At 36.2% G+C, this 16,330-nt stretch overlaps 1 protein-coding gene across 1 annotated transcript; it reads right to left on the bottom strand.

Moving 5' to 3' along the window:
* Window positions 1-249: 249 nt before the first annotated feature.
* LOC115921458 lies at window positions 250-3,981 on the bottom strand. Its single transcript, XM_030978955.1, has 2 exons — window positions 3,729-3,981; window positions 250-1,267 (listed from the first exon to the last, which is right to left on the bottom strand). Exons 1-2 carry the CDS (start codon window positions 3,976-3,978, stop codon window positions 846-848), a joined length of 672 nt encoding a protein of 223 aa, XP_030834815.1. The 5' UTR covers window positions 3,979-3,981; the 3' UTR covers window positions 250-845.
* Window positions 3,982-16,330: the final 12,349 nt, after the last annotated feature.

The following is a 16,330-nucleotide window of genomic DNA, read 5'->3' as shown; positions in this document are numbered from 1 at the left end:
ATTTTATCTACAAATGTGTAAACTGAATAGTTCAAAACGTATTTTTCAACGTTTAGAAGGTTAACATGTTGTCATTTAATATAGGAGTGTGATCTCTTAAATAATTTTGTTAATGTTTAACTATTAAATTAAAATATTCGGGAGGACTCATAACAAAAGAAAAAATGGTTCACCGGTCGTGAAATTGATTACTCATAATTGCATTTTACATGTAAAATCCATGGTATAATCTACCTAATTTCTGATGCATTTCTTGTCACCTGCTGCTATTTATAATTACTATATTTCCTTATTCATTTAAATAATCGCAGTTTTAAAAATTCCTGTTTTTAAATGAGGTGGAATGGCGACTAAGGCTTTGTCTCGGCCTCTCTTCTCGCCGATAGTATCGATATCATGAGCTGTTGGTCTTGTCGTTGGTTTCGAGAAATGGGCTCACGAATTCGCCTTCATTTTCATTTCTATTCCACATTTTTGTGCGATGATGTGAGTGCGGTTTGAAGGTTGATGGGTTTTAATGAAACGTCGAAACATATCATGATCCGAATCTTGACTAGAAAGGGAATTGAAAACCGCTAATAAAGTATATTGATATGATTCACCTCGCAACCATGATTATGTCCGATTATTAAAATTGACACTTGTTTTAAAAACATTTTCAACTCCCTTCATACCCTTTTAATGATTTTACCCCAATCTTTGTTATTTGAAACCCATTCTCAATCTTTCAACTAGGAATGAGGAAGAGCGGGAAAATTCCAGAGTGTAAATAATTAGGTCAAACAGGAAAAGTCGGTGTGGAAAAAATACCAGCAGTGCATGCATATTGGATGGAACTAAGTGTTTTAATAGCCGTATTTAGGAGGAGGCCTATTTGATCCAAACGAAAAAGGACGTATTCCACTGTTCACTTGTGGTACCGAATTAGGAATAAGTACCGCTTGAGGGGTACTGAAAGGTTCAGAGGATTTAAATTTATCCAACTCTTCTCGTTGTTTGGCTAGTTTTTTAGCGTCATCCTCATAATTTTGCTCCAGCAATTTTACTACGAGACCCTTTATTTTCTTTACTTTTCTTCTTTTCTGGTCAATTTGGTTTTGTACTTCGCGCTCCTGTTTCTGCAGATCTTTTAATTCTTCTTCTGCCATTTTCATCTTTTGCTTTTCTTCATCAAGTCTAGACCAGCCATCTGGTTTCTTCGGAGTGGGAGTGGTACCATTTATTTTTCTCTTCCTTTGCTGACTGCGTGTCAATTTGGCTTTCGGACCTAGATGTATGAACGAACATCAAAATATATTTTCATGTTTTTTAATTTTCTTGTTTATGTTTTCAAAAAAAATAAACAATAAGATCTTACATTAACACAGTAGTACATTAAGGAATACATGCACCAGATAAAGTATAAGGTCAATTGCATTTGTTTAACATTTATAATAAGTATACGTATAGGATTACCTTGTTTGCAACTGACCTGTTCCTTTAACTATCACAGTGTTTAAAGGTGTTTAAATGGGGTAACGAATAATAATAATAATCATCATCATTTAAAGGTACTTTGTCCCTTTTGCAGCCAACCTCAAATGCTGTAGAACTTTGCAGGAATTATGAATATGTCATGTATGTCCTATCTGTGAAATTTAAACGTTAGCAGTGTCCTCATATTCAAATTATGCAAGGAAACCCGTTTACTTGCTAGACTTCACTGTCAGACACTTTTGAGTGACTGACTGGCTTTTTTTTCTTCTATGGTAATAACATACATGAAAAGAGTTGTAAAGGGTACATGAGCATTTGTCTACATCAATAACCCACTTCTTGTGATGGCCAAGATTAAACTGATTGAATCTTTGCGCAGCATAAAACGTATGACCATTCGGTACAATCGTTTGAAAATCAAGACTACTACTTTTGGGCTCTATAGTCGATTTGACAACTATTAGTCGCTATTTTACCACTTAAAGACATTTTCAAGCCCCACAGTTTTAGTGAAGTTCTAAATTAGTATTATCTTTCAAATGCAGTTGGAATTTAACTTTTTCATTTTTTTGGCATGCAAATGGGACATAGTACCTTTAAAGTCCACTCCGACTTTTATGAAACCGAAAATGGAAATTATTTTTGCCAAATTGATCGTGAGCCCGGCAGCCACTGAGCAGCGCCAGATCGACGTTGCTCTATCACCTATTAGGGACTTTTAGATTCGCAAGAAGACATTGGGGGTTGCTACGATCGACGTCCTTTTAACGCACTGCCTTGAATGGACGTCAAACGTATCAGTCCACTCAAATCTAAAAGTCCCCAATGTTGAACGCCAAACGAGGTACCAGCAACTCCTGTCTTTTAACGTATTTTGGTATGACGCGGCCGGGGTTCGAACCCACGACCCCCGGTTGTGAGGCGGGCGCTCTACTGACTGAGCCAACACAACGGAATTTGGTTCAAATTAATATATTGGAAGCATATGCGATTTTACAATGTTCAATGATCGTTGTCGCTGTTAAAATCGAGTCTAAAGTGATGAAATGTTAAAAAATGATCTCGACTACAATTGACCGATTAGCTATTCCCGTCTGGAAATCGTATATCAGGACGGCATATTCTGAGATTTTCATGGTCGCAACTACCATGGAATGGCCTAAGGCGTTATTTGAAATATTTGAAATTTATCGGGTGCACCGGTAAATTTTTGATTATTAGATTTCTCGAAAGCAGAAGTGTTTTAAAGGGGCTAAATTGTCTAGTACTTATAATACATCCCAGGGGCATCCAAATATATAAAAATGGTAAAGAATCACTATCTGTCCAAATTTCAATATTTCCCAAAACTACAAACAACAGGGAAATATCGCTAGATTGGAAATAATAATTTGTAAAAACATTGTTTCCAGTTGGGTAAATTGTAAGCGATCTCCTGTCTACAGTATATCCTCATTTCTGTATTGCAATGAAAGGTCTTTCCCACGAGCGATGCCATTGCCTCAACAGCAGATTGTGTAGATTCGTTAAATTTAGTAAAGTATTGACTCACAGTTAAATCGTACAAAGCAAAATATCAAAATTACTTGGTTTACACAATACCAAATAAAATGCCTTGCTTAGCAACCAAATTGAAGGATTTGGGTCTTACCTTTACAATAAGTCCCTCAAGACCATCTCCCCCACTTCATTATAATTATTGCTGTTTGATTTATTTTCGTTCGATACCTAATTGCGAGTTTTGTTTCATTCGTTTGAAAATATATATTTCGTTCGTTATAATTGACAAATCTCCCCAGGTTGTTTATCATTTACATACGGGCAAGTCCAGGATATGCCTCATATTAGACCATGGAATGGACGTGAAAAATGTGACTATTTTTCAATTTCCGTGGGTCACCTCCTGCAGCCGTACGAAACTACGTATGACCTAAGGATGTTGTTAAGTGTGGGCTTGTAATATATTTACTGTACAAAATGACTGGAGTTAGTAGTAAATGCATGATCAGCTATCCCTGCGCAGCTATCATGTAAAACTTGCGCATGAATATTACTGCGGAACGTATTGCATTATGGAATTATTTTAATACACAAATATCGTTTTATTTCATGTTTTGTTAGATTTATCTTGAACAGGGCTATCACATTGATACAATGATCATCATATACACTGAAATCTTAGATGTAGTCGGTAACTCATGGGACAAAATACTTTGGACCTGCTCATATTATATTCTGTACCACACACTCACGAGAGTTTAGATGTATTTCAGCTGCGGCCGTATGACCACTCTTAATCAGTGCTTCTCTCAGTCTATCACTCTGATCTTCGATGGCAGTAGCATTCATTGCTTTGCGCAGAACCTTGCAGCAGTCTAACTCCATGGTTGCATCAGCTGCCGACAGACCAAGATTAACGGCCAGCTTCATGACATCTTTCTTGTTTCCGATGTCTGTTGCAATGTCTATCAATATTTTGTCCGTAATTCGTGTTTTCCCCATGCTGGTATCCTATCGAATGTTTAAACAAAGGGAACCGAATTGTATTTTACAGAACTATAGATGGTGCGGTAAAAATATTATTCTCAATTAATAATAATAATAATAGCTCGATCTTTAATACATAGCGCTTTTCAGGACCGCAGGCCCTCTCAAAGCGCTTTACAGATACGTATATTATTACCCCGGGTGCTTGTTTGTAATTTCACAATATATAAGCACACAAAATACAAAATCCACAGACAGCAGACAAAAACATAAGGACATATATTTCATAATCCTCCGAAGGCTATCGAAATAAAAACTAAAATGGTTAAAAGAACCAATTGCTAGTTCTTAATTGATTTATTGATTTTTATTTAATCTGTTCATACTTATTCAAGTGGATTAATTTGATATTTGATTTCATATGATTAAGTTTATTTATTATTTGTATGGTCTTTTCCAAAGCTCCAAACTAAATGCAACATAAATCATGATGATAAACAAATCCTATAATCAAAACATCATCAACGTTCTGCGCGTTCTGAGTCGTCATTTTTTAAAGCTAGATTCCAGAATTATTGATAATTTCTAAGAAAAATCATTGTCATGTTCGGAATCTCCGGCAATTATTTTTCTACATGTCTTTTTGTCCCATTTTGTTAGCCCTTTTTGGTTAGAGTGGCCCTTTAAGTGCAACCAAAATATACATGTTAATATTCCATCTCAGTAGCAGCCATGACAACCGTAACAGACGTACGGGATGAATGCATGAATGAGTCACGAATACATATTGATATAACAAGTGGAAATACAAATAAGAACTCCATTATCATGATTATTAGACTTTGGACAGAAGTTGAATTGCATTGATATTATTTCAGTTCATGATGTTGCTGATGTTATCTGCTGTCATGTAGTAAAATTAAGTTACAAATAGGATTGCAAACTCTCTTAGAATTGTCTCGATTTCTGTTAGATGTGATAACGAAAATGAAAAAGTAGATTATCACTCGAGGTACGCCTTCTGTATTCCTCATAGCTTCTGATGCACGTGTGTGGTGAATAAATAATAAAAACATCTCTCACAAATCGCATCTCATTGACAACCATGACAACAGTAACAGACATTGTACATTGTACGAGATCAATGCAAGAATGACGTAGTGGTATAACCTAAATACCATAATATCATTGTGAAAATATATTATGTATTGATGCAGAAATTCAGGTCACAGTTACATGGTGTTAATATCGCCATGCAGTTAAATCCATGAGACCAGGAAGTAACAGTATACATGTGGCATACATGGTAAGAAACAATTGCATAAATGTGTACATGAATCAGTATGACATTGCAATATAACAAATTTGAACGTGAACAAAATACAAACAACTGCATAGAACTGGCAGAATGCTCTACACTATATTTTTAGCTCACTATAAAAGTTGTGTATAGAATATTTTAAGCCAGTGTTACTGATGTCGTGCAATTGAGTAGGGTTTAAAAAAGAGATCACATCAACTGACTTCAAGTTGTGTCAATTTCCATGGCAAAGAAGCTCATAAATGGTGTACAATAATGTTGTAATTATTGTGTTACCAATTTCAATCAAGTGAGAATATTGACACAAATAGGAAAATAGAAGAAAAATGAAAGAGAGAGGAAAATGTATATATGTAAGATTTAAAAAAGCCGAGCAGCGTTCGAAGTAGGCATGCTTTACCTCTAGTCACTATGAACATGACGGACAAAGAAAGAGGACAAAATATACAGTTCCTCATTCTACCCTTAAAAAATTGCTGTGGTAGACAAAGGAACATCCCTTCACTGCTATTATGTGTAAAAATGTGTAAAAACAGGTGAATATGCATGTGACACCTGTTCTACACATTTTTACATAATAGCAGTGAAGGGAAGTGAAGAAATGTTTTATGACTCCAGAATAAAGGTCATGTTTACCTGATGTTATTGTTGTCATAAATTTGAATGAAGCTGTAAAAACCAAGTGTCATGATTTTTAAAGCTAGATTCCAGAATTATTGATGATTTCTAAGAAAAATCATTGTCATGTTCGGAATCTCCGGCAAAAATTCTTCTACATGTCTTTTTCCCCCCATTTTGTTAGCCCGTTTTGGTTACAGTGGCCCTTTAAGTGCAACCAAAAGACTCGTGTCAATATGCATTTCTTTAACAACCATGACAACCGTAACAGACATACGAGATGAATACATGAATGAGTCACGAATACATATTGATATAACAAGTGGAAATACAAATAAGAACTCTATTATCACGATTATTACACTTTGAACAGAGGTTGAATTGCGTTCATATTATTTTAGTTCATGATGTTGCTGATGTTATCTGCTGTCATGTAGTAAAGTTACGCTGCAAGAAGGATTGCAATCTTTCGTAAAATTATGTCGATATGTCTGTTAGATGTCATAAAGAATCATCTCATGTTCCTTTTCCTTCAGTTTTTCCCTCGCTCTCATGTTTTTTGTGTGGCCATTTGATTTAGTAAATGGATTAAATCGAGCGTCAAATGCTTTGCTCAAATCCATGGACACACCAATAACACGATTGCGATCAACTAAGACAGTTGGCACCCTATCAAATAGTTGCATTAATGCTAATTCCGTTGAATAGGATTTTCTATAACCATATTGACCTTGATAAAGAAAACAAGTTTATGTTGTTAAAAAGTGATACCGTCTATTTTAAACGAGTTTTGCTATAACCTTCGAAATACTTAATTGGAAGGATTGATAATTGGTAATTTGAAACTAGCATCGAATGTATTTTCTGTAAATTGGAATGACTTTTGCTATTTAATGCATACGTAAGAATGCAAATACGTAATAATAGCGTTACGATACTTCCTGCAATTTTTGTTGTAATGCGAACTTATTTCATCATGACTACTAATTATGTTTCAAGGATTGACATTGTTTAAAATGTTTATACAATATGTAAGCATTACGAAAAATGATTTATTATATTAATTTGCAAGAAATTGTAATTATTCCGTAAAAGTATAATTCACTGTTGGTGTCTAATTAGAAAATACTCCTATACGGTATACTTATTGACACAATCAGATACATCTGTTGGGTGGGAAATTTCTTGACCTTCAGTGTAAATAAGATATTTAGACGTTTTTATTTTGCTTCGTTAGGATTTCATTAATAATGTTCCAAGTAGGTGTTGCATTGCAGTTGGTTATATCGTATTCTCTTATAAAACACATTTTACGAGAAAGTCTACTTGTTGCTCTTAATTTCGTACATTTATATCTGTAAATAGCTAAGAGACATTGTCGATGTATTAAGTGCTATATAAATGCGGAATAGTATCATTATTAATAAAAACATGTACCATGCGTTATTGACATCATCGCACATAAGCAACGATATTTATAAAGCCGCCCGTTCCAATTTATTGATAAAGTATTTCTACAAATCACGCACATCGTAATGGTTTGAAACTGAAACTACTTAATAAAAAAACCCTCAATAAAGCATTCGTTTTTCATTGACTCGCATTAATAAATCTGGTCACAAGGCAATGGATTGTTCCGGTGGAAGAGTTATCGGTAAAATAAGGCGATCCTGGAAGATATAACCGCTTCCGAGCAATCCGTCTGTTAGAATAGTATTTATTCCAGCAGGCAATTCGAAAAGAAAATACAAAAACGCGCGAACAATCAATAAACGAACACGCGAAACATAGTCGACGCCGAAGTGCATTATACAGCGTGTATAAAAAAAACAGCACGCATTTAATAAATCTCCTTCAAAATTGATAATTTATTTGTATCTGCATGATTTAAAAGAAATGAAATTAGGGGTAAGGATCTATTCGATCGGATGGCAATAAAATTATTTAAAACATGTTTACGCTTACATATGTCCTATACGGGCTAATTACAGAAAAAATCCCGAGAATTGGTCACAAATTGGTTTGTTTAATGAAACTAGGGGTGAGGATCTATTCAATCGGATGGCTATAAAGTATTGCAAATATTTTACGCTTTCATATGTACTGTTATCAAATTAAAAGTCGTGAAGTTTTTTTTTGGCAAAACAGTATCGGTCTTTAATTTAAGCAAAGGGTATATTTGGTATCAATTGCAGATGCTCTTTAAATAATTTATTTGAAACATACATATCGGAAATTCAATTAAGTTAAAGTGTAAGAAGGGTGGGTGGTGTAGTTTCTTGGATTATATTGTTGTTGCTAATATGATGATAATAACTTATGCACTCTGTTTTATGTTTTTTTCTTTACTATTATCATTAGTATTAATTGATCAATCGATCTGAAGCGAGTGATCCATTGATCTTCCTCTTTATTCTAATATGAGCTTTTTCTAGAATAGTACTTGTAATATATGCTAATGTTTTGTTTCTTTATGAGTTATGATTTTTGTATTTCATATTTTATGATCGTCAATAAAATCGAACCAAACCAAAACGGACGAAACATGGAGTGCACTGTTCGTCCATATCTATCAAATCTAAGTTTCATGGAAGCAAACGAAGCATAACCTTTGTCAATTAATATGTTTCCCCCCTAAATGTTCAATGCACCGTGCGACGCGCTGTTACTCTGGACTTGTGACTTTTAAGATGATTTAGAAAACATGTAAATGATGGATATCTTCCCGTTCCCGCATTTAATCATTACAACACTATCCAGAGAGACACGTGTACTAATGGAGATTTGTATGCAGATGATCTTTGCTGGAAAGACATAACCTGCCTTTACGGAGGTGGAGGTGTTGGGCCAGTGGTGTATTCAGCATTGGGTGAAGCTGGTGTAGCTTATCCTTGAGGTGCAAGAAAAAAGTTCAATCAAACTTGCGAATGGGGAACAAGAAGAAAGTTGCCTAGATACATTTACTAAACCCCTATCCTGGGAGGATACTGCCCCTATTCATTATGTACACTTGGGACATGCAACAGGGTTAAAGTTAAAATTATTTTCTTTTCTTCAAATCAGTAATTTACACAGAGTTTGGCCGACTTGGTTTCGGCTGGTCACAACGTGGCATACGTTCTTTTGTCGTGCAGTATTCGCCATGTTGTGCCCAACTCGAACCGGGTTTGCCAAACTCTATCAATGGCGCTTGGGCTACATAACAAATTGCGCCATCTCGTGATAAAAATATCAGTCAATTAGAACAATGAATTTTCTCCTTTTTCTTAAGGAGGCGCGATAGCTCAGTCGGTAGAGCAGTGGTCTCGTAATCTGGTGACCCGAGCTCGAAACCAAGGCGATGCGCTAGTGCCCTTTGGTAAGGCATTAATCCTCATTACCAGGTCCCTCGGAGAGGACCTAAAACCGTCGGCCGTCTGGATGCTTACTTACAAGCATATATGCTTTCTTAGCAGTGAGGTAAAATAACCACCACCAATAAATCATCGTTCATCCTTCTCATAATTAGTGATCTTACGGGTACTTAATCATCTTCATGATTATAATGTAGTCAAAGGAGCTAAGATTTAACTTTAATGTAATCTCACATCTTGCTGAAAACAGAGTGGATGATATTAATAAAAAATAATATTACTTGAAATAGACTGGGGCACAAGTAGTTGGACCATTTTTGTCTTCTTAACTCATTTCATAAAATGGTGAGGCAATGTGATTTATTACTAATACAGTTTAATTATATTTTTCAGGAGATTATTGTTCACTACACAATAGTAATTCAATTGGATTTGATAATCTTAGTACTAACTTAATGAAGACAAAATATTTTATATTGTACAGCCAGTAGTACTTATATTTAATCTCTCTATTTCTTAGTCCCAGATAAACAAAGTATAGCTAAAATAACCCCCGTATTTAAAAATGGTGATCCTCATAAATTTGATAATTATAGGCCAATATCTATTTTGCCGTCTTTATCAAAGTTGTTAGAAAAATGTATCTATAACCGATTATATAAATTTTGTTAAAACAATAAAATGCTCACAGATTCACAATATGGCTTTAGGAAAAATCACTCCACTACCCATGCTTTAATAGAATTACAAGATAAAGTTTTGTCAGCAGTTCATACCAATAAATTTTGCATTGGAATTTTCATGGACCTTTCAAAAGCCTTTGATATTGTTAATCATAGAACACTTTTATCCAAATTAGAACACTATGGGATTAGGGGCTTACCACTATTTTGGTTTGAAGGTTATCTTTCTCATAAATCTCAATATGTAGTTTATAATAACAGTTTCTCAAATTTTTCTTCTATTACACACGGCGTACCACAAGGTTCTATCCTAGGTCCTCTACTGTTTTAATTTACATTAATGATCTTACATATTATTCTGACAAATTTAATTACATTATGTACGCTGACGATACTACTTTAATTTACATCCAACTTTACACTCATAACTTACAAAATAATATTAATACTGAATTAGACAAAGTAACAAAATGGTTCAAATCAAATAGATTGTTGATAAATCTTAGTAAAACAAATAACATAATTTTCTTCCATAGGCAGTCAAATTCCACTAATTCGCTTGATAATTTGTTTATAAAAAAGATGAGGTTCCATCAAATAAGGTTAATAGTGTTAATTTTCTTGGTGGTTTTATTGATTTTCATTAGGGTCGACAGCCTCGACAGGCCCCTGGCCTTTGTTGGTCCCCCCACATGTTTTTTTTTTTATATCTACATGTATTTAGTTGTTCTTAGATTTTGTTCGCTATTTGTTTCTCTTAATATTATTGTTTGTTAATTGTGTATTTTGTATACGTCTGAACATGTATGTATACTTTTTTTTTTTTTATGAACCACATGTGGAAATAAACTTGAACTTGAACTTGAATATGCAATGGGACACTCATGTCAATAAAGTCACTCAAAAGGTATCTAAATGTATTGGTATATTGTACAGATTAAAATACTCGCTTCTACCTTCAGCATTATTACTACTTTCTAATTCATTCATGCTCTCATATTTAAATTATTGTGTTGCTGTTTGGGGTAATTGTAGTCGAAATAAATTACATAAATTATTTAAATTGCCAAAAAAAACACCTTCGCATATGCCTTGGATGTCATTTTCGTGCCAATTCTGCCCCACTGTTTAGAAAATTGAAATTTCTTAATATTTATGATTTGTACTATTAATCCATTGCCCTCCTTTGTTTCTTTTACTTTCAAAATAAATTACCTGTTAATATTTTTCAGATGTTCACTCTTAATTACCAGATACATAGTCACCCTACCCGTTTAAAGGATTCGTTTCACTTATGGCCAGTACAAAAAATGAGGTAATGAAATCAGTACGACATAATTTCCCTGTGATTTGGAACTCCATCCCCAAAGATGTTTCTGATTGCAAGTCAGTTAATTCCTTCAAAAAAGTTGAAGCAGGTTCTTTATCTCAAATATATAGTTATGTTTATATTTGTGTTATTTGTTTTTAGTTTCTTTGCTTTACATTATGCTATGCATGCTTTGGGAAATGTGCTTGTTCACGGCCTAAGGACTTTATTTATGTAGTTCCACATTTCATTTCTAAATTTGTTCACGTATAATTTTGTATCTTTTTTATTAATGTGATTTTTAATCAAGAATGAAATAAATGCGAATTCAATTCAATTCAATTCAATATAGATTGATAAATAAAGCTCTGAGAAGATATATCAATTTTGCATAAACATTTCATAAAAGAGGCAAGTACCAATGTTACCAACTTCATCGGGAGCAGTCTACATATTATATTTTGGACACACTAAAATGCTCACGCACACAAACACACATACACACTCGAACCTGCACACCTCTACGCTCAAAATCACACCTTTATTTACATACCGTATTTTTTAGAAATAGCACAGACAACGGCTCATTGGCATTTAAAAATACGAAATGTTACGACTTGGCTAAACAAAACAAAAAGATCAATCTTGCGTCATTCGTTATAAGAGGGATACAACCCTGACAATAAGCTGCATAAAATGAATGCTGCAACATGAGCGTCACTATTAATAAAAACATCACTAATTGGATTAACTATATATAGGAGAGTTATTATTGGTAATAACTTTAACATCTAATTATTACAACAAATCTTTGCCATAATGGTGATGTCATTTTGATCACTGATGGACATTGTTTCTGTAAACATACCACACATATTGCATATCCTTCTTTCTGAACTGTACGACTGCGCAGGCCTATTTACATGGGACGGCGATAACACTACATGCTACACAATAGACCTGTCTCCCGGGGCTCTATCAATGATGATATCAATAGGGAAAATCTGTGGTATTCCAATACACAAAGGGACAGGGGAGTAATCCAAAATTACCTTAACAATAACATGACATTTAGCGACCCCCAACTTTCAAACACAATTACTTTGATAATCTTGCCTGATTTTCCTCAGCCGTTCAAAAATGCAGTAGTTTTCTTTTTACCTTGTTATACCCAAAATAACATTAAAGAGCATATCCGAACTGAAAAATGAAATGAATGAATTACATATCATCGGAAAAGCTTATAAGCCTTTGATTTCAATAATGTAAATTTGTTATACTATGTTAGTGTCTGTCAGTGGAGTATCACCTCTCTAAAAAAACTCAAAATCTAAAGCGTTGAAAATCGGAAATTGTCGACCTAAAAAATTGCTATCGTCTTAATAATGGCATCATCTTACGTGGATTACGCATAAACACAATGAATTTGCATTAATTAAGCACGGCTAATCGCCTCAGCTATAAAGATGAACCGGTCGGGTCCACATGTTATGTCGTTACTGTAACTTCAGCAAATTTGACCCCTGTTGACCCCAGGCGCGGATCCAGGGGGGGGGCCGAGCGGGCCTTGGCCCCCCCCCCCCCCCCCCCCCCCCCGGCAAAAAAAAAAAAAAAAAAAAAAAAAAAGAGAGAAGAAAGGAAAAGAAGGGAAAGGGAAAGAGGAGAGAAAGGGAAAGAAAGAAGAGGAAGAAGTAAAGAAAAGGGAGAAGAAGGAGATCGGGGGGGGGCGAAAGGGCCTTGCCTCCCAGGCTGTTGCCCCCCCCCCCCCCCCCCCCAATCAAAAAAATAATAGAGAAGGAAGGAAAGGGAAAGAAAAAAGGAAAATAGGAGATACTGGCGTACTGATAGAGAGGGGGGGGGGGGGCTTGGGGAAAATCAAATTCAAACGTGTTTTATTTCTAATTCCATAATTGTGGATTACAAATAATGCTGAAATGACATAATTTCCGAGATTTTTCCTCACTTTTTAGTAAATTATACTTTTTTATGCGTTTGTTGGAAAATGACAAAATGACAAATGATAAATTTACAGCCAGGCAAGAAATATGATTCTTGAGATTCCTACATGTCAGGGCCCGAGGAACGGCGGGAATCGGGAGCCTCGAGCCCCCCCCCCCCCCCCCACACACACTTTAACAAAAAAAGTATATTAAAGAGAAATTAAAAAAAAGAAAGAGAGCAAGAAAGAAAGAATAGTTAACTGCCAGTGTTAACAAATAAAGAGGCATCAAAATATGATCATCTGACCGTGATTAAATGCCTAAAACCCCTAAGCTTCCGGGGGATCTACCCCCTGGATTCCACCTAGGGCCCTAAGGTGGGCCCTTCGATGCTCATCTGACGGTTATTTAATGCCTAAAACCCCTGATTGTGGGGGGCTCCGCCCCCTGGATCCCACGCCAAATAGTGTCCTGCCAGTGACACAAAATAATAAGGATTATAACAAAATGCTCATCTGACCGTAAATAAACGCCTAAAACCCCTGAGCTTCCGGGGCTCTGCCCCCAGGATTCCACCTTGGGCCCTAAGACGGGCCCTTCGATGCTCAGTTGACGGTAATTTAATGCCTAAAACCCCTGATTTTGGGGGGCTTTGTCCCCTTGACCCCACGCCTAAGTGTCCTGCCAGTGTGACAAAATAATAAGGATTATAAAAAATGCTCATCTGACCGTAATTAAACGCCTAAAAACCCCGAGCTTCCGGGGGCTCCACCGCCTCGACCCCACCAGGGGCCCTAAGGCGGGCCCCTGAATGCCTGTCTGACCGTTATTTATTGCCTTAAACGTCTGAGCTTCCAGGGTCGGACGAGGTATCAAAATGTGTTAATCTGACCGCAGGCGCGTAGGCAGGGGGGCGGTGGGGGCGGTGGGGGCGGTACCCAAACAATAACCGCCCCCCCTAAAACAGAAGAGGAGAGAAAAGAAAGAGGACGTAGAAAGAAAAAGGAGCAGACAAAGAACATCTTTAAAATTCAGACAAAGATTAGTGTAGAGAACGGTACAACGCATCGTCTTCTTTCTCTAATAATTTAATGAAACGTAAAAGCCCCCGCGCTTCGCGCGGGAGGGGGGGAAACTGAACTCGGACGAGGATTAAGCATCGAGAACGGTACAACGAATCGTCTTGTTTCTCTAAAGATTTAAAGAAATGTAAAAGCTTCCGCGCTTCGCGCAGGAGGGGGGGGGGGTGGGACTGAATTTAGACAAGAATTAAGAGTCGAGAACGGTACAACGAATTGTCTTCTTTCTCTAATGATTTAATGAATCGTAAAAGCTTCCGCGCTTCGCGCGGGAGGGGGAAAACTGAATTCAGACGAGGATTAAGAGTCGAGAAATGTACAACGAATCGTCTTGTTTCTCTAATGATTTAATGAATCGTAAAACCTTCCGCGCTTCGCGCAGAAGGGGCCGGGGGGAGGGCGGTGAAAATGAATTCAGATGAGGATTATTTTCGAGAACGGTACAACGAAAAGTCTTCTTTCTCTAGTGATTTAATGAATCGTAAAAGCTTCCGCGCTTCGCGCGGGAGGGGGACAACTGAATTCAGACGAGGATTAAGAGTCGAGAAATGTACAACGAATCGTCTTGTTTCTCTAATGATTTAATGAATCGTAAAACCTTCCGCGCTTCGCGCGGGAGGGGGAAAACTGAAATCAGACGAGGATTAAGAGTCGAGAAATGTACAACGAATCGTCTTGTTCCTCTAATGATTTAATGAATCGTAAAAGCTTCCGCGCTTCGCGCGGGAGAGGGGAACCTGTATTCAGACGAGGATTAAGAGTCGAGAACTGTACAACGAATCGTCTTGTTTCTCTAATTATTTAATGAAACGTAAAAGTTTCCGCGCTTCGCGCGGGAGGGGTGAACCTGAATTCAGAAGAGGATTATTTACGAGAACGGTACTATGAATCGTCTTCTTTCTCTAATAATTTAATGAAACGTCAAAGCTATCGCGTTTCGAGGAGGAGGGAGGGGGAAACTCGCCCCTCCCTGCTCCCACCCCCCCCCCCGCATTACGTCACTGCTGGTCACCATTACGTTCCAATTTTTGGCTCGCATAATTTCAAATTTGGCCCCCCCCCCTAAGAAATCCTGGATCCGCGCCTGGTTGACCCGTAATTTGGAGGGGTGAGAAAAATTAGGATTTAATTTGCTTTTGTGCAATAATTAATGGGTAAATACTTTGTATTCCTTTATATTTATTAATCGTCTCTTCCGTGTCACTACATCTAAGGCCAATAAAATTGATCCTTAGTTTCAAGTCTAGAATTTTCGTTTAGGGAGTTCAATATTACTTACTATCTTATAGTTTACTGGTCATAACAATGTTATAAGGTCAATTTAAAAGATATCTTCTAAATCGAATTGGCCTGAAATATTAAAGTGGCCGAATGAAGGAGGGAAAAGGATCACGAAACTAGGAATTAACATTACTTGGCCTTCAGTACTTATTTTTGTTTGTGTGTTTACTTACTTCCAATTCCTTTCATTTATCCATGTTGACTGTAGGCCTATGCTTTAAAAAAATCTAACATTTTAAGTACGTGTATTCACAGCCAAAATAAGTGCTAGCTTACATCCAAGTTACTTTTTTTTTTACATGACTTGTCTTTATTTGAGAAAGGAAGGGTTCGAACATTAGTATATAAAACAAGAATCCACATGACCTAAACAAATAGGAAACAAACAACAACATGCTATATAAAAGCCTACAATATGCATTGACTATTGGCGACATTTTTGTACAAAATTGCATGAAATTTTAAAAGAAATTGTATATCATCCGAGGGTGAGAGAAAGTCCACCCTAATATTAAGTTGGTTTAAATATAGTACAATCAGAGCAAATGAAAGAAATGAATAAGTGAAAGTTTGAGAAATATCTGATTAAAAATAGAAAATGTATGATATGTTGAAGTTTTCACACGAATTGGCGACAATGTGACGTTTTCTTGCGAGCTCCTCTCCAACTGGCTCTGTACAGAAAATTTCATGAACTTCATTTTTTTTGTTACTGATGCTGGAATAGATTCCTTGTATACGGGGGTACTTGCAACAATTATATGTAGGGTGAATGTTTGACTG

This window comes from Strongylocentrotus purpuratus, unplaced genomic scaffold (assembly GCF_000002235.5).
Source record: "Strongylocentrotus purpuratus isolate Spur 01 unplaced genomic scaffold, Spur_5.0 spur5_scaffold_1, whole genome shotgun sequence".
Lineage (NCBI taxonomy): Eukaryota > Metazoa > Echinodermata > Echinoidea > Camarodonta > Strongylocentrotidae > Strongylocentrotus > Strongylocentrotus purpuratus.
The sequence above is the reverse complement of the archived record's forward strand: the minus strand, read 5'-3'. Positions and strand labels throughout refer to the sequence as shown.

Coding starts and splice junctions, on each gene's coding strand:
- LOC115921458 (XM_030978955.1), bottom strand. CDS start 3,978: ATGGGGAAAACACGAATTACGGACAAAATATTGATAGACATTGCAACA. Junction 1,268..3,728: donor TGAAATACATCTAAACTCTC/GTGAGTGTGTGG, acceptor TCATACATCTAG/GTCCGAAAGCCAAATTGACA.